The following is a 16,238-nucleotide window of genomic DNA, read 5'->3' on the forward strand; positions in this document are numbered from 1 at the left end:
ACTGCTTGGAATTGTGTTGTCAGTTTATTTATGCTTCTGACCCAGCCTGATGTCCATTTTCTAGGATTTTTAGACTACAGTGGATTGATACTTATCGTTTTCTTGGAGGCGTTTGTTAACAAATTGATCAGTAGGATCAACTGTTTCCTCTGTGCCTTCAGCTTAGTCCAAAGTTTTGCATAACTTAATGCAGGAAAAAGTACTTGATCTTCTTCTCTTTTTTTTCTGCCTTGCTTATAGTTATTTTATTTCTGATTACCCTGTTATAATACTGTGCTGTGGCAGAAGGCAGAAAAATCTTGTCTCCTGTTCAGTTGTTCACAATGCGTTAATCTGAGATGTCTAATGCATACATGCAATGCTAAGGTATTTTTAGACCTTGTCTCTGACACATATACTATCAGATATAAAAATAGCCATTGTTTCTACAACCAAAACTAAAGGGGTTTTTTTGCAGCAGTAGTTTTAACTCCCAAGCTTTCTTAGTTCTGGCTGTGTTTTGAATGAAATTCTCTAGCATATTTTCTTTCATGTGGTGTTATATGTTATTTCTCCTTACAGACGCCTCCACCTCAAGAAGAAAACCACAGACAAACAGCCATATAGCAAGCTTCCTGGTGTTTCACTTCTAAAGCCGTTAAAAGGTGTGGATTCTAACCTGATCAACAACTTAGAAACCTTCTTTGAACTGGATTATCCAAAAGTATGTATACTGTTAGTGTCTGTTTTTTTTTTTTCTCCAATCCCTTCAAAAGTCCTAGCAGTAGCCTGGGCTAGAACTGTGCAACTTGATTATGTCTTGGATTGTTTTTCCTTCCACAGGAAATACGTAATTACGCATTTTACATGTTGCAAACAGAACTTACTGCTTTTTTTAAAAAGCTCTCTATGAAGGAACATGACAAAGGCTTAGGGATGAAATGTATTCTACACTTCACTAAGATTTGTTTCATTGTTATTCCAGTATTGCGGTGTTTATAGCAGTATAAATCCCTTCAATCTATAAAAGATGATTTGAAGGGCCAGACACCTTCCCCAGTTAAGTACTTCTCTGTAGCAGATTCTCTAAAAGGGAATAGAATATTTTCTTTTAGGTGTTAGCCTGAATATTTCTAGTGGTTTCTACTGATGGCTCATCTAGCTTAGAATTGCTCAGTGATGAGGTGGTGTACCTTACCAGTTCTACGTAGATAGGATGTCTCCAAGCAACTTATCAGTGTTGGGAAGCAAATAGTTAACAAAAGCTTACATTTGCTCTTGAACACTGCTTGACTTTGGAATGTAAGTGATAAGTAATGTAAATGATACGTGTGTCTGTCAGATGTTGTCCTTGCTCTGAGGAGCGTATAACTTAAAGGAGAGATCTGCAAATGCTTGCTGCATCATTCACTACTTGGTGTATGCTCCTGTGGGTGGAAAAAAGGACTACATTTTCTATTGCATATCCCCTGAATTCTAAAACCTGTAATTTACTTCTAATAACTCTTTTTATCTCAATTCTTATTGAAACTATTTCTGATACTGCAACTTCAGTTGTAAAAGGTCATAGGCAGGAGTAAGCTACACAGCGAGTTTCCTTTGTGTATTCTGACTGGGAGCTTTGAACTTACTCTTAAGGAGGCAGGGTAAAACAAACAAAAAAAGCCTGCACCATTTGAAACTTACTAAAGATTGGATAGTTTTTCTGTAACGAAGATTGGGGCTTTTCAAAAAGCTTCAGGCATGAAGGTTTGAATCCTTTCAACTCAACAAAAATGCAATAAAGATTAATTGTGGCCAAGATAAGTTTAAAGCATACTTGAGATGTCCTACTCCACACAAATCTGAATTTCAGGTAATAATAGTGACAATCATGTTTTTCCCAAGAAGAGTGAAATTGGGAGGTATGAATGCTTCAGTTTATTGGGGCACAAATCATAGAGAGCAAGCAAGATCCCCAGACTGTTTGAAAACACATAACTGCAGAAATACCTTATTTAAAAGACTGACATTACATCACAAAAATTGGAACAGCGGTGTTGCTTGGTATTCAAAATTCAGCTATCCAGGGAAAAATTATTAGGAAAGAATAATCTTAAACTTGTTCCAGTGAAGCTGAGTTCAACCTGCAGTGATACTGATTCTCTGAAATGTCTGTGATACCCCATGTGGAAGACCGTGTCCTGCATAGAAGTCAATTATGTAGCTTCTAAACTGCAAGACTTACATGGGATATTTTTCAGTGAACAGTTCTTACCTACTGTGCATATTGTAATTTTGGCAGAAATCTTGTAGTGTTTATGTAGATAGGCTTCTTCGTATTTCTTCTGCTGTGGTCATACATTTTGTTGTTGTTTACTCTGTTACTGCGTACAAAGGCCATTTACTGTGATTTTTTCTGTTTCCAAATATTGCAGTGTCAAAGGTTTTTATTTTTTGTTGAATTTCTTGGAGAATAGGGATATACAAGTATCATTGCAACTGTGGATTGAAGAGTAATTATTTAATTACTAGCAAAAAAATGTAAAACTATTTTTATTTGGAAGAGCAATGAAGAACTAATTTCTTCAGGGGGTAATTTCTATGGTGCTCATGCTGTCAGGATTGTTTTGTTGAGGTGGAAAGACCTGTCTGCTTAATGAAACAGGTCTGTCACCCTTTTAAATTCCATTTTCCATGGAGGTTAAATGATAGGAATCAAATACAGCTTGCTCTTTAGACCAGTTGGTTCTGAGTTTGTATTCTGAGAGGTGGAGATGTTTGTCTGACAGTTTGTAGTGCTAGACCAGGTCTTCCTAACTCCCATTTAGTGGTTAATGATTTTAAGTTTTGCATTTAGAGTTGGGATTTTTGTGTTTAACAATAATTTTTTTCCTGAAATAATGTATTTATTTAACTCAATGTCTTCTGTTGTATGGAATACTTCTTACTGAACACTATCCTCAGATATTGTCATCTTTGAGCCCACAGGCAGCTTTCAAAGGTCAGATTACTTTTTGCTTAAGTAGTTTACTGAAAATAAAGTTCAGTGAGGTGATAGAGTAGTATAAGGGACAGTAAGAACTGTTTTAATCACTAGTTGGGACTCATATTTACAACTACTATATCAAATGAGGTCCAAGAAAATTGTTTTTTAGTAAGATTGAATTTTTAAATCCTTGACTGTAAAAATGGCTTCCTAAGTATCTTGATCAGAAACTTGCATTTTCTGAATTTTATTCTTTTGATTTGAGCTCTGATAACTTGTTGAACCAGTTCAGTAATTTTAACAGGGGGAAAGGAAAGTTATATCAAGTAAGGAGTATTCAAGAAATTTGCTGTTAATGCAGAAACAGAAGTACCTCCATCAAAGCTTGCAAAGCTGTCTCAAAACATTGAGTGATTCTTGAAATGCTGCTTCCTCACTCACTGTTTGTAGCTCATGTTTAACAAGCATGTAGCTTGATTGCTGAAACAGCTACAGTTTTTCCTTGACTCTTGTTGATTTTTTTTAACCATTTTTCTATTTAGTAAGGAAAATATGTATACAATACATGTGCCTATATGTTTCTGAGCTTAGCTTTATTTTACAATTAAGTGTACATATACTGGTCTTTGTGGGTTGTCTTCCAGCTTTGTTTTGTATGTACATCTACAAAGTAAAGGAAGGTGTCATCTAGAGGTTTGCAGTCAAGTGTATGATAACATAATTCCTTTAATATTTTGTATGATGTAATTTCATTGACTATGAGATAGGGTTTGAAATTCATATAGGAACAAAAATGGAGGTTAAAATAAAAATTTTACCTTGTGTGTCAGGGTATCTTGCTTCATGCCTAATAGAAACTGTTCTAATAATGGGAAGACTTATGTTCTTCAGTACAGGACTTTATTGGGATACAGGCTTGGTTTGACCAGGCACTTGGTTGTGCATTAAAAATAGTCTTATTTAGCTGTGAAACAGCTCCTTGGTTTTATTTTTAGTTCTGTACCAGTGCTTTCTGTTTTTTCAGTTTGGTACATTGTTAAGCTTTATTTCCTAGACCATATTGATACTAAGTGCGTCTGTGTCAATATGTGTGTATCCATTTTTGTTTTTACTAGTATGAAGTACTACTCTGTGTACAAGATCATGATGATCCAGCTATTGATGTGTGCAAGAAGCTCCTTGGCAAATACCCGAATGTTGACGCTCGACTGTTCATAGGTAAGCAGTGCAACTTGAAGGTGAGACTCTTACTTGTAAAATGGTTTTAGGTCTTCAACTCACATGTGCAGTATTCTAGAATAGATGGTCATCTTGTTCAGCTCATGCTAGTTCTATAGCTTAATCATCTGTTTAGGGTAAAGAAGTAAATTTGTTATCACAATCTGTGACATCAGTTCAAAAAAACTCTAGGAAGAATGAGTTATGCTACTCCTGCAACTTTTTCCTTCTAAATCTGAAATATAGTGGTTCAAATCCGCTAAATGTGCAGGAAGTGACTTGGAGCTGTGGCTGTGTTTGAGCTTGAGGTCCTGCAGCAACCCTTTTACATCAGCTTAAACTTTAGGGCTCTCTTCACTTTACATGTGAATTAAGAGGAGGGAAGGGATATTAGAACTGGGTAGTAAATGTAATTTTTTTTTTCTCTGACATGAAGCGAATTGAACCATATTTTTCAATAGGAGGAAAAGACTGTCTCACTTTATTCTGCTCCTTTTTTAATTTTTCTGCTAAAATTACTGTAGAGTATAATGGTCATAATCAGTAGTCTTAAGAAATATAATAAAAAAATAATGTTTACTGTACAGAATGTAATAATAAACTTTGTAGCTCTACTGCCCTTTAATGACATTCACCTTGTTACCCTGCCATTTTGAGGAAGCATTTAAATATTTTTTTTCCTCTCTAATTCTTTGCATAATTGTAAGATCTAAAATATGGAAGTGAAGGAATACTTAAAATTCTTTTCATAAAAGTGGACTTTAAGAATTGATGGGTAAACATTTATTGTTCTTTAGTTATATCTAAATATTTTGGATATTGAGTCTGAATTCTAAAAAGACCCATACATACATTATTTGTGTATGATGTTTGTATTTTTTTAGGTGGCAAGAAGGTTGGCATCAACCCCAAGATTAACAACTTAATGCCTGGCTATGAAGTTGCAAAATATGATCTCATATGGATTTGTGATAGTGGAATCAGAGGTAGGTGTGTGTTGTGATGTGCTAACTGTTATATTGCTCTTACTCCCTTGTAGGCAAGTAGTTGTTGGAGATTATTTTGACTGAAAATACAAATAAAAATTAAAGTTAGAAATTCAGAAAAAAGTATTTTCACGATGTAAAAATATTCAATTTCTAATTAAAGGTGAATATTTCCATTAGAAATGCTGTTCAAACTGTTTCCTTTGTATTTGTTTTTTGTCATATTAATGATGTTAATCACTTACTATTTTTCTGAAACTTTGTTGCTCCAAAATACTGTGCATCAAAGTATATGTGTTCTTGATATTGGTAATAGAAACAAAGTTAATGTCTCTGTACAATAGACTGCTAATGACAGAATTGCTCAATTAACTGTCTTTTTCCATTTGTCATTTAGTAACTCCAGACACACTGACAGATATGGCCAATCAAATGACTGAAAAAGTAGGCTTAGTGCATGGGCTGCCCTATGTTGCAGACAGACAGGGTTTTGCTGCTACCCTTGAACAGGTGAGTGCAATATTGTCTTTTTTTTTTTTTTTGCAAGACCTTGTTAACTAAAAGTTGCATAGTGCTGCTTGCACCTTTTGAGTGAAGAAATGTTTATTTTCGGCTGCAGTCACACTTTGAACTACTTGGAATAACTTTTCCATGCTTCATAATTCTACTGTGGTGTTCTAAATGTTGATTCAATACTGAAGCTTAAAATACAAACAATAAAGCTTACAGGATGAAAATGATGGATTTTATTTAAATATTCATTAAAACTGAAGAACTCTTTCTAGTGCTTAGTCAGAAAGGGCCATTAATTCTATGTTGACATCTGAAAAGGAACACGCAAATGGTCATAACAAGTCATAGCAAAGTCCAGCTCACACAGCCCTATTTCCAATAGGGGTTATAAGCAGAGTCTTTGAGAAAAGTAGAGCACAAGCAAGGCTTATATCCTGTTTTCCTGTAATACTGTCTTAGCTTCCTGCAATTTTCAGCTGAAAGACTTCCTGAGCAGGAAATAGACTAGTATATTTACCAATTCTCAGTATTTTGTTAATTTATTAAGTATTCTAGTGAGAACAGATTTTTTACATGTATTTTTCCATTCTCTCTGTGCATCCATATAGATTTTTAACATCTGTAACTGTCTTTACCAGGAAGTTCCATAGATCTACTATCTGTTACAGGAACCACCACCTTGTTTATTCTGACCCTTGTTCTTCTATAGTACTATCACATGTCTCCTAATACTTCCTTTGGAAGAAGAAGGGGACAGGTGATTCCTATCAACCATCTTCGTATCACGTATTCTGTCCTATTGTCCCCTTTCTACTTTCTCAGTAAGTTCTCTTTTGTAGAATGAAGAAGTTGAGTTTTCTTGTTTGTTCCTTGGGTCTCAAGGCATGTAATTTTAATCAACTATCTTTTATTCTAAGCTGGCATGTGTAAGGCATTTTGGCCCCAAGGCCAAATGTGTGTCAAAGACAGAAATGCAAGAGATGAAAGTACAGTGAAACTCAGTACTTGTTCATTGCTTGGGGAGAGGGCAGCTCGTGTGATTTTTGTGACACAGATTCAGAATTTCCTCTTACAAGAGAAGAGCAGGGAGCTATAGCACAAAGCTTAGTACTGCTAGGCACTGAAGTAGCAAGAACTGCAACTCCTGCTTCTGTATGGCTGGAGGAGCTTTTCACTTCTGGATTGGTGTACTGCAAGATGAACATGCCTTTTCTAGAATGAATTACTGTATTTGTAAGACCAGTGTGAAGACCATCCATGGGAAGAATAGTAGTGGGAGGTGCTGGCACTCATTTCTACAGTCGCTTTATAGGACACTGCTAGTTTTAAGTTACTGAATCTTGTAAAAGCTCACAATCTGAATTTTTTCTGTGCTATTTCTGCTGCAAGTGCATTAAGTAAACAAAATTCCCCTGCTCCTGCACAACCATGTGGTAAGTTTCTAAGAACACAAGTATGCAGTAATGCAGTTAATCTTTAAGAGGAAGGAGACAGCGTGTCTCCATTAGTGTATTAATCCTGCTGATTAGTAACTTACCTAATGGATTTTGTAAAATATATGTATTCCCTGAGAACAACCTTAATAAACTAGAAATTAAATTACCGTATTTCATTTGGTATTTAAAATGTGGATTTAAAACTCACTTACAGATTTGTAAAAGCACAGCCAGTATCACTTCTAGCTTTCTTAGATTTGGTGGTAGACCAGATTTCAGATTGGTTGTAAAGATCTTTCCAAATATGCAGTCATAATTGGCCACGTCTAGCACTTTTTCTCCAAACATTTTTGGAGAAAACGTTGTCGGTGAGTAGTACTTCCATGAATATGTAGCGTTTTAAAAGACTTACCTTGTTTTGGCAGGTCTATTTCGGAACTTCGCATCCAAGGTCATATATTTCAGCCAACTTAACTGGCTTTAAGTGTGTAACAGGAATGTCATGCTTGATGAGGAAAGATGTCTTGGACCAAGCTGGAGGACTAATAGCTTTTGCACAGTATATTGCTGAAGATTACTTTATGGCCAAAGCTATAGCTGACCGGTAAGATGACTCTGAAGTAAGCTTATTGCTTTAAGTGCAGTTTAAATATTTATTAAACACATGAACACCTGTACTTACAGGATGTACTAGGTCAGCTTCATGTATATACAGCAAACATCCTTGTGACATGTGCTTTGTCCTGTCACTGTAGTCTTTTAGAAATAATTAGTCCATATCATTGTGAGTTCCTTTAGAAAAAGGTTTAACTTGGTTTATGTATTATTCAAGTGATATTTCCTCTTTTCCAACTAAGCCATATGATAAAATATATTCTTTTTTTTTTTTGCTTATACCTATTGTAATAGTAGGGTACATATGCCAAAGAAACTTTTCAAGACTAAACATTCTTGCATGTTTGTTCTGTAATGGTTTTCTGCATCTCCTATTGGCACATATTTTATAATAACAAATTTATTTTTTTAGGGGCTGGAAATTTGCGATGGCCACACAAGTTGCAATGCAAAACTCTGGTTCATATTCTGTTTCTCAGTTTCAGTCCAGAATGATCAGGTAAAATTTTAAATCTTCCTGTCCCACCCATCCCTGTCACCTGCATCTGATGTGGGTAACCTAATAATGAGAAGGAATGCATTTTCCAAGCTAATTTGAACTAATGCCCAGGACGCTACAGTTCCCATGCACAGCTTGATGAACACTTACTGTTAGTGTTGGGAAAGAGGCGCTGACTTTCCACAGAAGTATGACAGAGTATTAAATTAAAAAGACTAACAAACACAAAAAAAAAACCCCTCAGCACCTTAGTACCTTTTAAATGCTATGTGCAATATTTTTGAAAGGGAGATTTTTGGAGGTGTAAATTAAATTAGATTAAACTAACATTGTCAGAAATGACCATGATGGCTCATATTTTGATAAGGTGGGTGACAAGGACAAAGAGTAATGCATAGTGAGAACTGATTTGTTTGTCTTTTCTAGATGGACCAAGTTGCGAATTAATATGCTGCCTGCCACAATAATATGTGAGCCAATCTCGGAGTGCTTTGTTGCCAGTCTAGTTATTGGATGGGCAGCCCATCATATGTTTAGATGGGATATAATGGTATTTTTCATGTGTCACTGCTTGGCATGGTTTGTATTTGACTACATTCAACTGAAAGGTGTTCAGGTATGTAGCTTCTTCTTCTTTGGAGTTAATTAAAGTTACTCATGCCGTGTACTTCAGCAAAAAGCTAAGCCTAATTACAACAATGAAATAATTCTCTGGACATCAAAGAAACAACAGGTTAAATCCATTTACTTCTCAGTCTTCCAGCTTCAGCTATAATAACATGAAAAAGAGCAAGTGTGCTTGATTGTAATTTTCTTTTCTATATGTACCTGAAAGTTTGCATGTCTGTCCCCTTAATCTTCATGTTTCAAGTCTGCTCTGCCTAGGCATTTCCAGAAATTTTAAACTTTTTTTAACAGTACAAGAATAGCAGCTTTGTGAGGATTTTTATGGGGTGGGTTTTTTTGTTTTATCTTACTTGTAACTTTCTCTTGTATTTATAGATGAGGAAAAACTTTTTTCCCGTAAGGGTTACAGAGCACTGAACAGGCTGCCCAGAGAGGTTGTGGAGTCTCCTTCTCTGGAGACATTCAAAACCCGCCTGGATGCCTTCCTGTGCAACCTCATCTAGGTGTTCCTGCTCCGGCAGAGGGATTGGACTAGATGATCTTTCGAGGTCCCTTCCAATCCCTAACGTTCTGTGATTCTGTGAATAGTGGACTTACAGGACAGCTGTAGCCTACTTCAGAAAATAAAATCTTCCCATCACTTGAAGTGAGGCCTCGAACTTTAATATAGAAATTGTCACAAATGGGAACAGCATTTGTTCCTCTAAAGCTGTAGGGACTATTTAGACTACTTTCTGCTGTGACAATATTCCATCTGAATCTGATACATAATTACTTGTATATTCAAACTTATCAAATAGTTCTCACCATACTGAAAAATACTCTTTTAGTAGTCTTAGCACATACTGGAAATAAAAATCGTTAGGCCTTGTGTGGGTTCTGTAGGACTCCAGAAGGTCAGATTAACCATCACCTTTCTGATTACTTTTCGCACCATGTCCAGCATGTAAAAGATCTTTTTGCCTACTCTTTGCTAAGTCTGCTTTGATTTCCTGTTCTGCATGTAGCTGGAAATTCTCAAAAGAGCAGAAAATAGGGTATAAGATTTTTTCTTAGTCCCACTTCTCCTGTGCAATAGGGCAAAGGCTTATTTATTTGAATTCACTCTTCTGGGAATGTGCAGAAGTGTTCTGTCCAGGTGCTGTTCTTCTGGAGACTGTGGCACAAACCCAGTATCTGCTTGAACACAGTTCTACAAAGCTTCAAAAAGAAAAGTTCACCATTTTCCTTGCCTTTTGCTTTATGTACAAGTCTCTCTTCAAACCTTCTGGGTCATTTTGCCAAGCTCCTCATGTTTAATATGTGTAATCATATCTTGATCAGGAAATATTCTTGGCTTATAAAATAATGTTATTAATATGCAATAAGCTGTAAAATATATTTATGTGTAACACAAATGTTCTCAATTACTTTAAAATTCCTTTTGAATAATCGGTATGTTTAAGTGCTTGGTTTTTTTTATATTCCTAGGGTGGTCCTCTGTGTTTTTCAAAACTTGACTATGCGGTAGCTTGGTTCATCAGAGAATCCATGACAATTTATATTTTCCTATCTGCTCTGTGGGACCCCACTATTAGCTGGAGGACAGGACGTTACAGATTACGTTGTGGAGGCACTGCAGAAGAAATTCTTGATGTATAGCCACAGCTTTGTAAGTGTGAATGTCAAAAACAGAAGGGGAAAGAAAAGCATCATAAATTGTTTATATAAGTACTTTCAAGAAAATCTACCTTCAGTAGTTTTATTACTTGTATGTTTTGGTATCCCTTCTTTAATTTATTCTTGCATGGCCCTTGCATCTGTGAAAATACATCTGTAGTCTTGGCCAAATGGTACCTTGCTCCTATGTACAAATCGAAATGGAGAGAATTGGTCGTGACATCTACTTTGTATAGGACTGCTCTGCAGTAACTCCTTTGAAAAGAAAAAAAGTGTCCTCCTGGATATGAACAGCTTCTTAGTCCACGGTGTGCTAGCCTAGCAAATTCAGTGTTCACATAGCTATTTTCCAGCTGGATTCTACAAAGCTGTACCTAGTAAATACTACAGAAGTACAGCCAACTTCCGTTTTATCCTAAGTTGAGCTAGAAACAAGACCTCGGGAAAGAGGCTCTTGAATGCTTTATGCCTACCTCTTGTAGTTGCTGCAGAGCAGAATGAATGGAAAGGTAAAAATGCTTTGCAAAAGCAAACTGAAGTAAAGCTGGAGTCTCATGTTTATATGTATATATGGAGTACTTTAGTCATTGCAATGAACCAAAAGTGGACTGCGTTTGATAGAATGAGTTGGAAGGAATTACTGGTCAGGCATGAATTGTGGGCATCTTTTGTCCAACTCTGATCTGGTTCTGCCTTGAACCTTGTTAAGCACTGTGCTGTAACTCGCCAAGCTGGTCCCCTTCAATATTTCCATTGTTTTTTAAGGGGTGTTTGTTTTACCCTGTGAGTGAATGCTTTGACGGAGGGGCGATGTGTGTGTGAGAGTGTGTGTGTGTGTCTGTGTGACAAAGTAGTGGGTAGAAGGGAGCAGAAATACATTTCAGAATCATTTCACACCATGAGCTATTTTCTTACACAATGTCTTAAGAATGTAATTTCATGATGCAGGTCTTTAATATCTTTTTAAAGTAAACATACATACCTATACTAATAATAATTAAGTATTCAATTGCAGTAGATATTGTGACTATATTAAAGGGCCAGGTGAGTTTGCTGTTACTGATTAAAATTGTAATCTTAATTGAAATATCAAACTAAGCCTACTCTTGGCTTTTTGCCTTCCATTGTTAGTCTAGCCTTTAAACTGGACTTTTGTATTCCAGTAGTATGACTAAAAGATTATAATGCATGCCGTGTTTTCCCCTGTCTGCTCCCTGTAGCTTGGTTTCCAAACTCATTGTGAGACTTCCTAATTTGTGGTGAACTGGACTTGTTTTCTCTGAACACCTTTTAGTTAAAACCAACAGCAATGCTAGAGAGGGATGTTGCATAAGCCTTCTGTTTTCGTAATTGTATTTATGTTGCTTTACTTTTCTTCATATAGAATAGCATATTGTCACCATGAATGCGAGCTGCTAATTACAAGGCTAAGGCCAACAAAGCAGCTTTAAAAGTTGGATGATAATGTGTAGCATATTAGCAATAATGACGTGCATTTATAAAAAGTAACGTTTTTGAGCCAGTCCCTTACCTGTCATAGGCTACACAAGTGTAATGTGTATATTTGTGTCGTAAACCATACTCTGGGCCAAAACGCTTCATCCATCTTAATATCTCTTTTGCCTTGTGATGCCATGGAACTATTTTAATGGGCATTTCTGTATGAACAAAGGCTTTGATGCCTGCTTCATTCTTTTCATGTGAATCAGGAAGAAGGACTTTTCCTGAGGAAAGTTGCACACTGAAACCTAGTCTAGTTGTGACCCACGAAAACATGCTGGTTATAGAATTGTTTTTTACATAGGTGAATTTTGCTGACAATGTTTGTATCTTTCTTTGTTTAATGAAGTTTGATGCCATTCATTGCACTGCTGAGGTGAAGCTTAGCTTGCAACATAGCTTTATGCTGATTTTTATGCAGGCAATGGAACAGAACCAAAAAAAAGGCTGAACAGACTTCATTTTGAAAACAAAATTAGGTGGGGATACTTGTTTAACAGGTGCTTTTGTATTAGTAGAGCCATCTTTGGTCATGAAAAAATAAAGCTTCACTTAAGCAAATGGTTTCATTTTGGTATCGTTGGGTTGATTATGGAAAGGAAACCAATTCTGTCAAATGTTGTAGAAGATGCTGCAACAGAATTTGTAGAAGTTAAAAATGGCTAATGTAAAGTTGCGTTGATCAACAGAGGTGCAGAGTATACCATGTTTATTTAAAATAATTGTCTTGGTTTTTCTTATTTAAAAATAAATTTTGAATACAATCTGTTTGGACTACAGAGGGTTTTTTTGCCTTTTGTTCAATGATACTGTAACATGGCAGTTTATTAGTGGCAATTTTGATAGATTTGATTTCTAATTAATCTTCACAGCAATAAATGGATGTGCCTTTATTGAGGTTTTTACACCTGGACCATCTGTTTTGGATTTTACATTTTGCTGAAATGTACTCACATGTGCGTAAATCTTATTATGAGTTATCCTTAGTTTGTTACAGTTTGCAGTTTTTTGCAGTTAAGAGGTGCAAACCAGCCAGTTGGAATGGAAGTTTGTGGATTGCTGCTTGTTTCTGTTTCATCCCTCCACACAACCCCCCATCTCCTTCTCCCTGTTGCTGACAGGAAGGAAGGGCCTCAGCCAAACCCATGTGCCAGCTGGAATTAATGGCCACTCTTTATATGCAGCCAACCTGTGGGTGAAAGGAAGAGGTCAGGCTCATGTGCTTGTGAAGGAAGCCGGTAAACTCACTGGGAGCACGAAACAGGAGCTGTCAAAAGAAATCTCTTCACTGGGCTTTGACAGGAAGTGAGTTATTGTTCTTGATTCGGGTTTTGCATCCTCTGGGCCTGTGTTAAACTTAGATCTGCTTGCAGGGTTGCAGTGAGCCCAAGTGAATCTAAACTCTGCTCGTCTTTCCTCCAGCCCTTACTGTATGATGAGTAGCTTTTCTTCTTTTAAGGCTTTCCTGTTGCCTGCAAGAGGTTATTTTTATGTATTCAACAGTAAGTTATTTTTGGTGGCAATGACTCCTTCCTTTCTTTGATACCAAAATACTGGGGGAGGTGCTGGGACAACAGAAGACCCACAAAGTACACGTGTAAAAATGCAGTAACACATTCAAAAGTGACTCCCTAACCTTGTGGAAATGAGAATATGTGCAGAAACTATTAAGCTTTCAGAGGATTCTGTCAGTAGAGATATTTCAGTTTATTTTTCTATTTGCACATACATAACATTATATATAAATTTGTATGTGCATACATTTTTATAGATGAACTTGCATATGCAATTATATATTCACTAATACCACAATAAATCCTTGCAAGAAGCTTTGACTTTGACAAGCCTGTTCTTTTCTGTGGGTAGGCCAGACAGGTTAAACCATGTTTTTCTAATATAAAAAGCCAGCAGCTCAAAGTTAAATAAATCATGAGCCACTGGGGCTAGTATTGCATTTGATTTCATCTCTCAGTGAGCAGACAGAGGAAGGCTCAAGAAAATGTCAGTTGCTTTTTCTGGCCTCTTTACTTTACAAGCTTGAACAGTGTTTTCTTAGTCTAGCCTTTTGGGTCATCTCGGTAACTCCCCTGGAGGGAGAATTTGGAGACGCTGCTTTGTCAGCTGGCAGCCACACCCCAAAATCTGAGCAAGGCAAGACCTTACTTTTGTCACTTGCCTCCTTTCTGTTCAGTTTCCCTGGCTTCTTACCTTCCCTCTTGGGACAAGTGCTTTGTCCCTAGGGGTCTTTATAAAAGTTTTCCCTGAAGACAGAAATGTGGGAGAAGGAGTAAGAACAGAAAGGAGGAAAGAATGGTAGTGAATGCAATGCTAAATTTGTGGTTAATGCTCCAGGGTGAGGAAGTACGGGCAAATCTGGGTGATTTTGCAAAATGTTGGGTAATTAGGAATACTATCACAGAGGTAAAACCTTAGAAATGTTTTTGAGGGCTTTTGCTTAGAGAGAGACTAAGACCTCTTGAGCTGTTCCTCAAGGCTATTTCTCTAGAGCAAGCCTGTTTCCTTTGAATTATGTGGAGTTTTCAGTATGCTGGCTGGCTGGAGGTCTGTGGCTGGCAAAGGAGCCAGGAGGGGTTGCTGCACACCCTGCAGCTGAATAGCAAGACATAGGAACTTACAGCCACTGTCTCGTGGTTACAGACCACTCAAGTCCTTCTTGTTTTGGCCCCCCATATCTTGGAGTGTCCAGTTGCATGCGAAGTCCTGCAGATGATTTGTAGGGTAAGGATGGCTTGCCACTCTTGGCCCCTTGGCTGAGTGGGGAGGGAGCTACAGCTGGAGCAAACAGATTTGGAGTGTCCCCAAGTTTGGGAGTGCCTGCAACCATGGGCTTTATTGGAGATGACAATGTTTGCTCTTGAAATTGCTGCTGGTGGATTTCCCTACTGTGAAGGGTCCTTGCTGTGTGTCGCCCTGTGTGGGACCTGGGGAGTCCATTTGTCAAAAGCAGACAGTGTATCACGAAGGGAGAAGGGAGCTGGCAGATGTTAGCGGTGTTATCCTGTGAGCATGACCCGTCTAATCCTGGTGGTGTGGACTAGGAACCCTCTTCCTTTCAGGTGCTAGAATAGCACAGGCTTAAAATGCTGGTGTGTTTCAGGCATCCTCCCTCAATTATGACAACAATTAAGTAGAGTTGTGTAATGCGGTCAGCGATGACCGCGTATGGATATAAAGTGTATCTTGTCTGTATGCAGACCAACACAAACAATGATCTCATCATAACGCCTCAGCAATATGCTAACTCTGCTGGGAGTGAACAGTCATATTTGACATCCAGTGGCACTTTCATAAAGACAGTCTGTGCAGCCAGAATACAACTGTGTAACATTTCTGTGCTTTGCCTGTCAAAGAAATTGCTTTTGTATGCAGCAGGTGATGGATAAAGAGTTTATTTCATTTTGCTTAAAGCCATAGCTGAAGTGAGCACCAGAAATGAAATTTGGCATTTCCAGCAGCTCTCTGTTCTGTGATTAACAAAGAAGCTGGTGCATTTCTGCCTCGGGCAGTCTGTTGCTGTTGAACAGTAGACCTATTCTTTATGCACACATAAACTGATAAAGCCAAGTCCGTAAAGCTGGACAGACGGCACTTGTGCATAGGGCCTGTCTCAAGGCTGTTTTTTGCAGAGCCTCAGCAAAGCAGCCTGAGCCCAGCAGCAGTTATGCCTGGAGGCCGTGTACTTGTAGAGCTGGTCAAAGTCAAACCCTTAGGGTATCCTAGGGGAAACTGACCTCCAAAGAGCTGGCACGGTGGTGATGGCTGTCTTGCAGGACCACAGAGTCCAGTTTGCTGGCCACAAAATGCTGTTTTACACTGCATAAGTAGCACTTCCTGCTGTTGCCTTAAGTCTAAACACAGATTGCATCCTAAAGGAAATTATTTTACAGTCTAAAGGATACCTTTTTTTTTGTTTTTTTAACCCTTTTGTCCACCTCCAAAACCCAGGAGCTTTTTCCTCTTAAAAATGCCATTGTGGAACTAGTCTATTACTCGAAACATCACATTGTCGTTTTTCCTCCCTCTTGGCTGTGAATTGTTTTGAGTGTCTTACTCCCCAGGAAGTTGGTGCTCTCATCATAAATAGACTGGACACATTTTTCCTCCTTTTATTTTGAGCTGCTGGAGGTGGGAAGTGCCTAAAGGGAATGAAGCTCTGCCGTTTCACCGCTGTGCACCAGAACTTCCGTGCTGTTTGCCTTCACCTGCTTTGCCCTGCA

General features: G+C 37.7%; 1 protein-coding gene across 1 annotated transcript; it reads left to right on the forward strand.

Annotated features, from left to right (window-relative positions):
• Nucleotides 1-561: 561 nt before the first annotated feature.
• Nucleotides 562-10,548, forward strand: UGCG (UDP-glucose ceramide glucosyltransferase; the record flags this gene model as incomplete). Its single annotated transcript, XM_010179103.1, has 8 exons — nt 562-703; nt 4,063-4,165; nt 5,050-5,151; nt 5,549-5,661; nt 7,526-7,704; nt 8,128-8,214; nt 8,641-8,830; nt 10,312-10,548. Coding segments are annotated over 8 exons (1,087 nt in total), but the record flags the coding sequence as incomplete, so codon positions are not given.
• Between the last annotated feature and the right edge of the window lie 5,690 nt (nt 10,549-16,238).

This window comes from Mesitornis unicolor, unplaced genomic scaffold (genome assembly GCF_000695765.1).
Source record: "Mesitornis unicolor isolate BGI_N332 unplaced genomic scaffold, ASM69576v1 scaffold50590, whole genome shotgun sequence".
NCBI classification, from domain to species: domain Eukaryota; kingdom Metazoa; phylum Chordata; class Aves; order Mesitornithiformes; family Mesitornithidae; genus Mesitornis; species Mesitornis unicolor.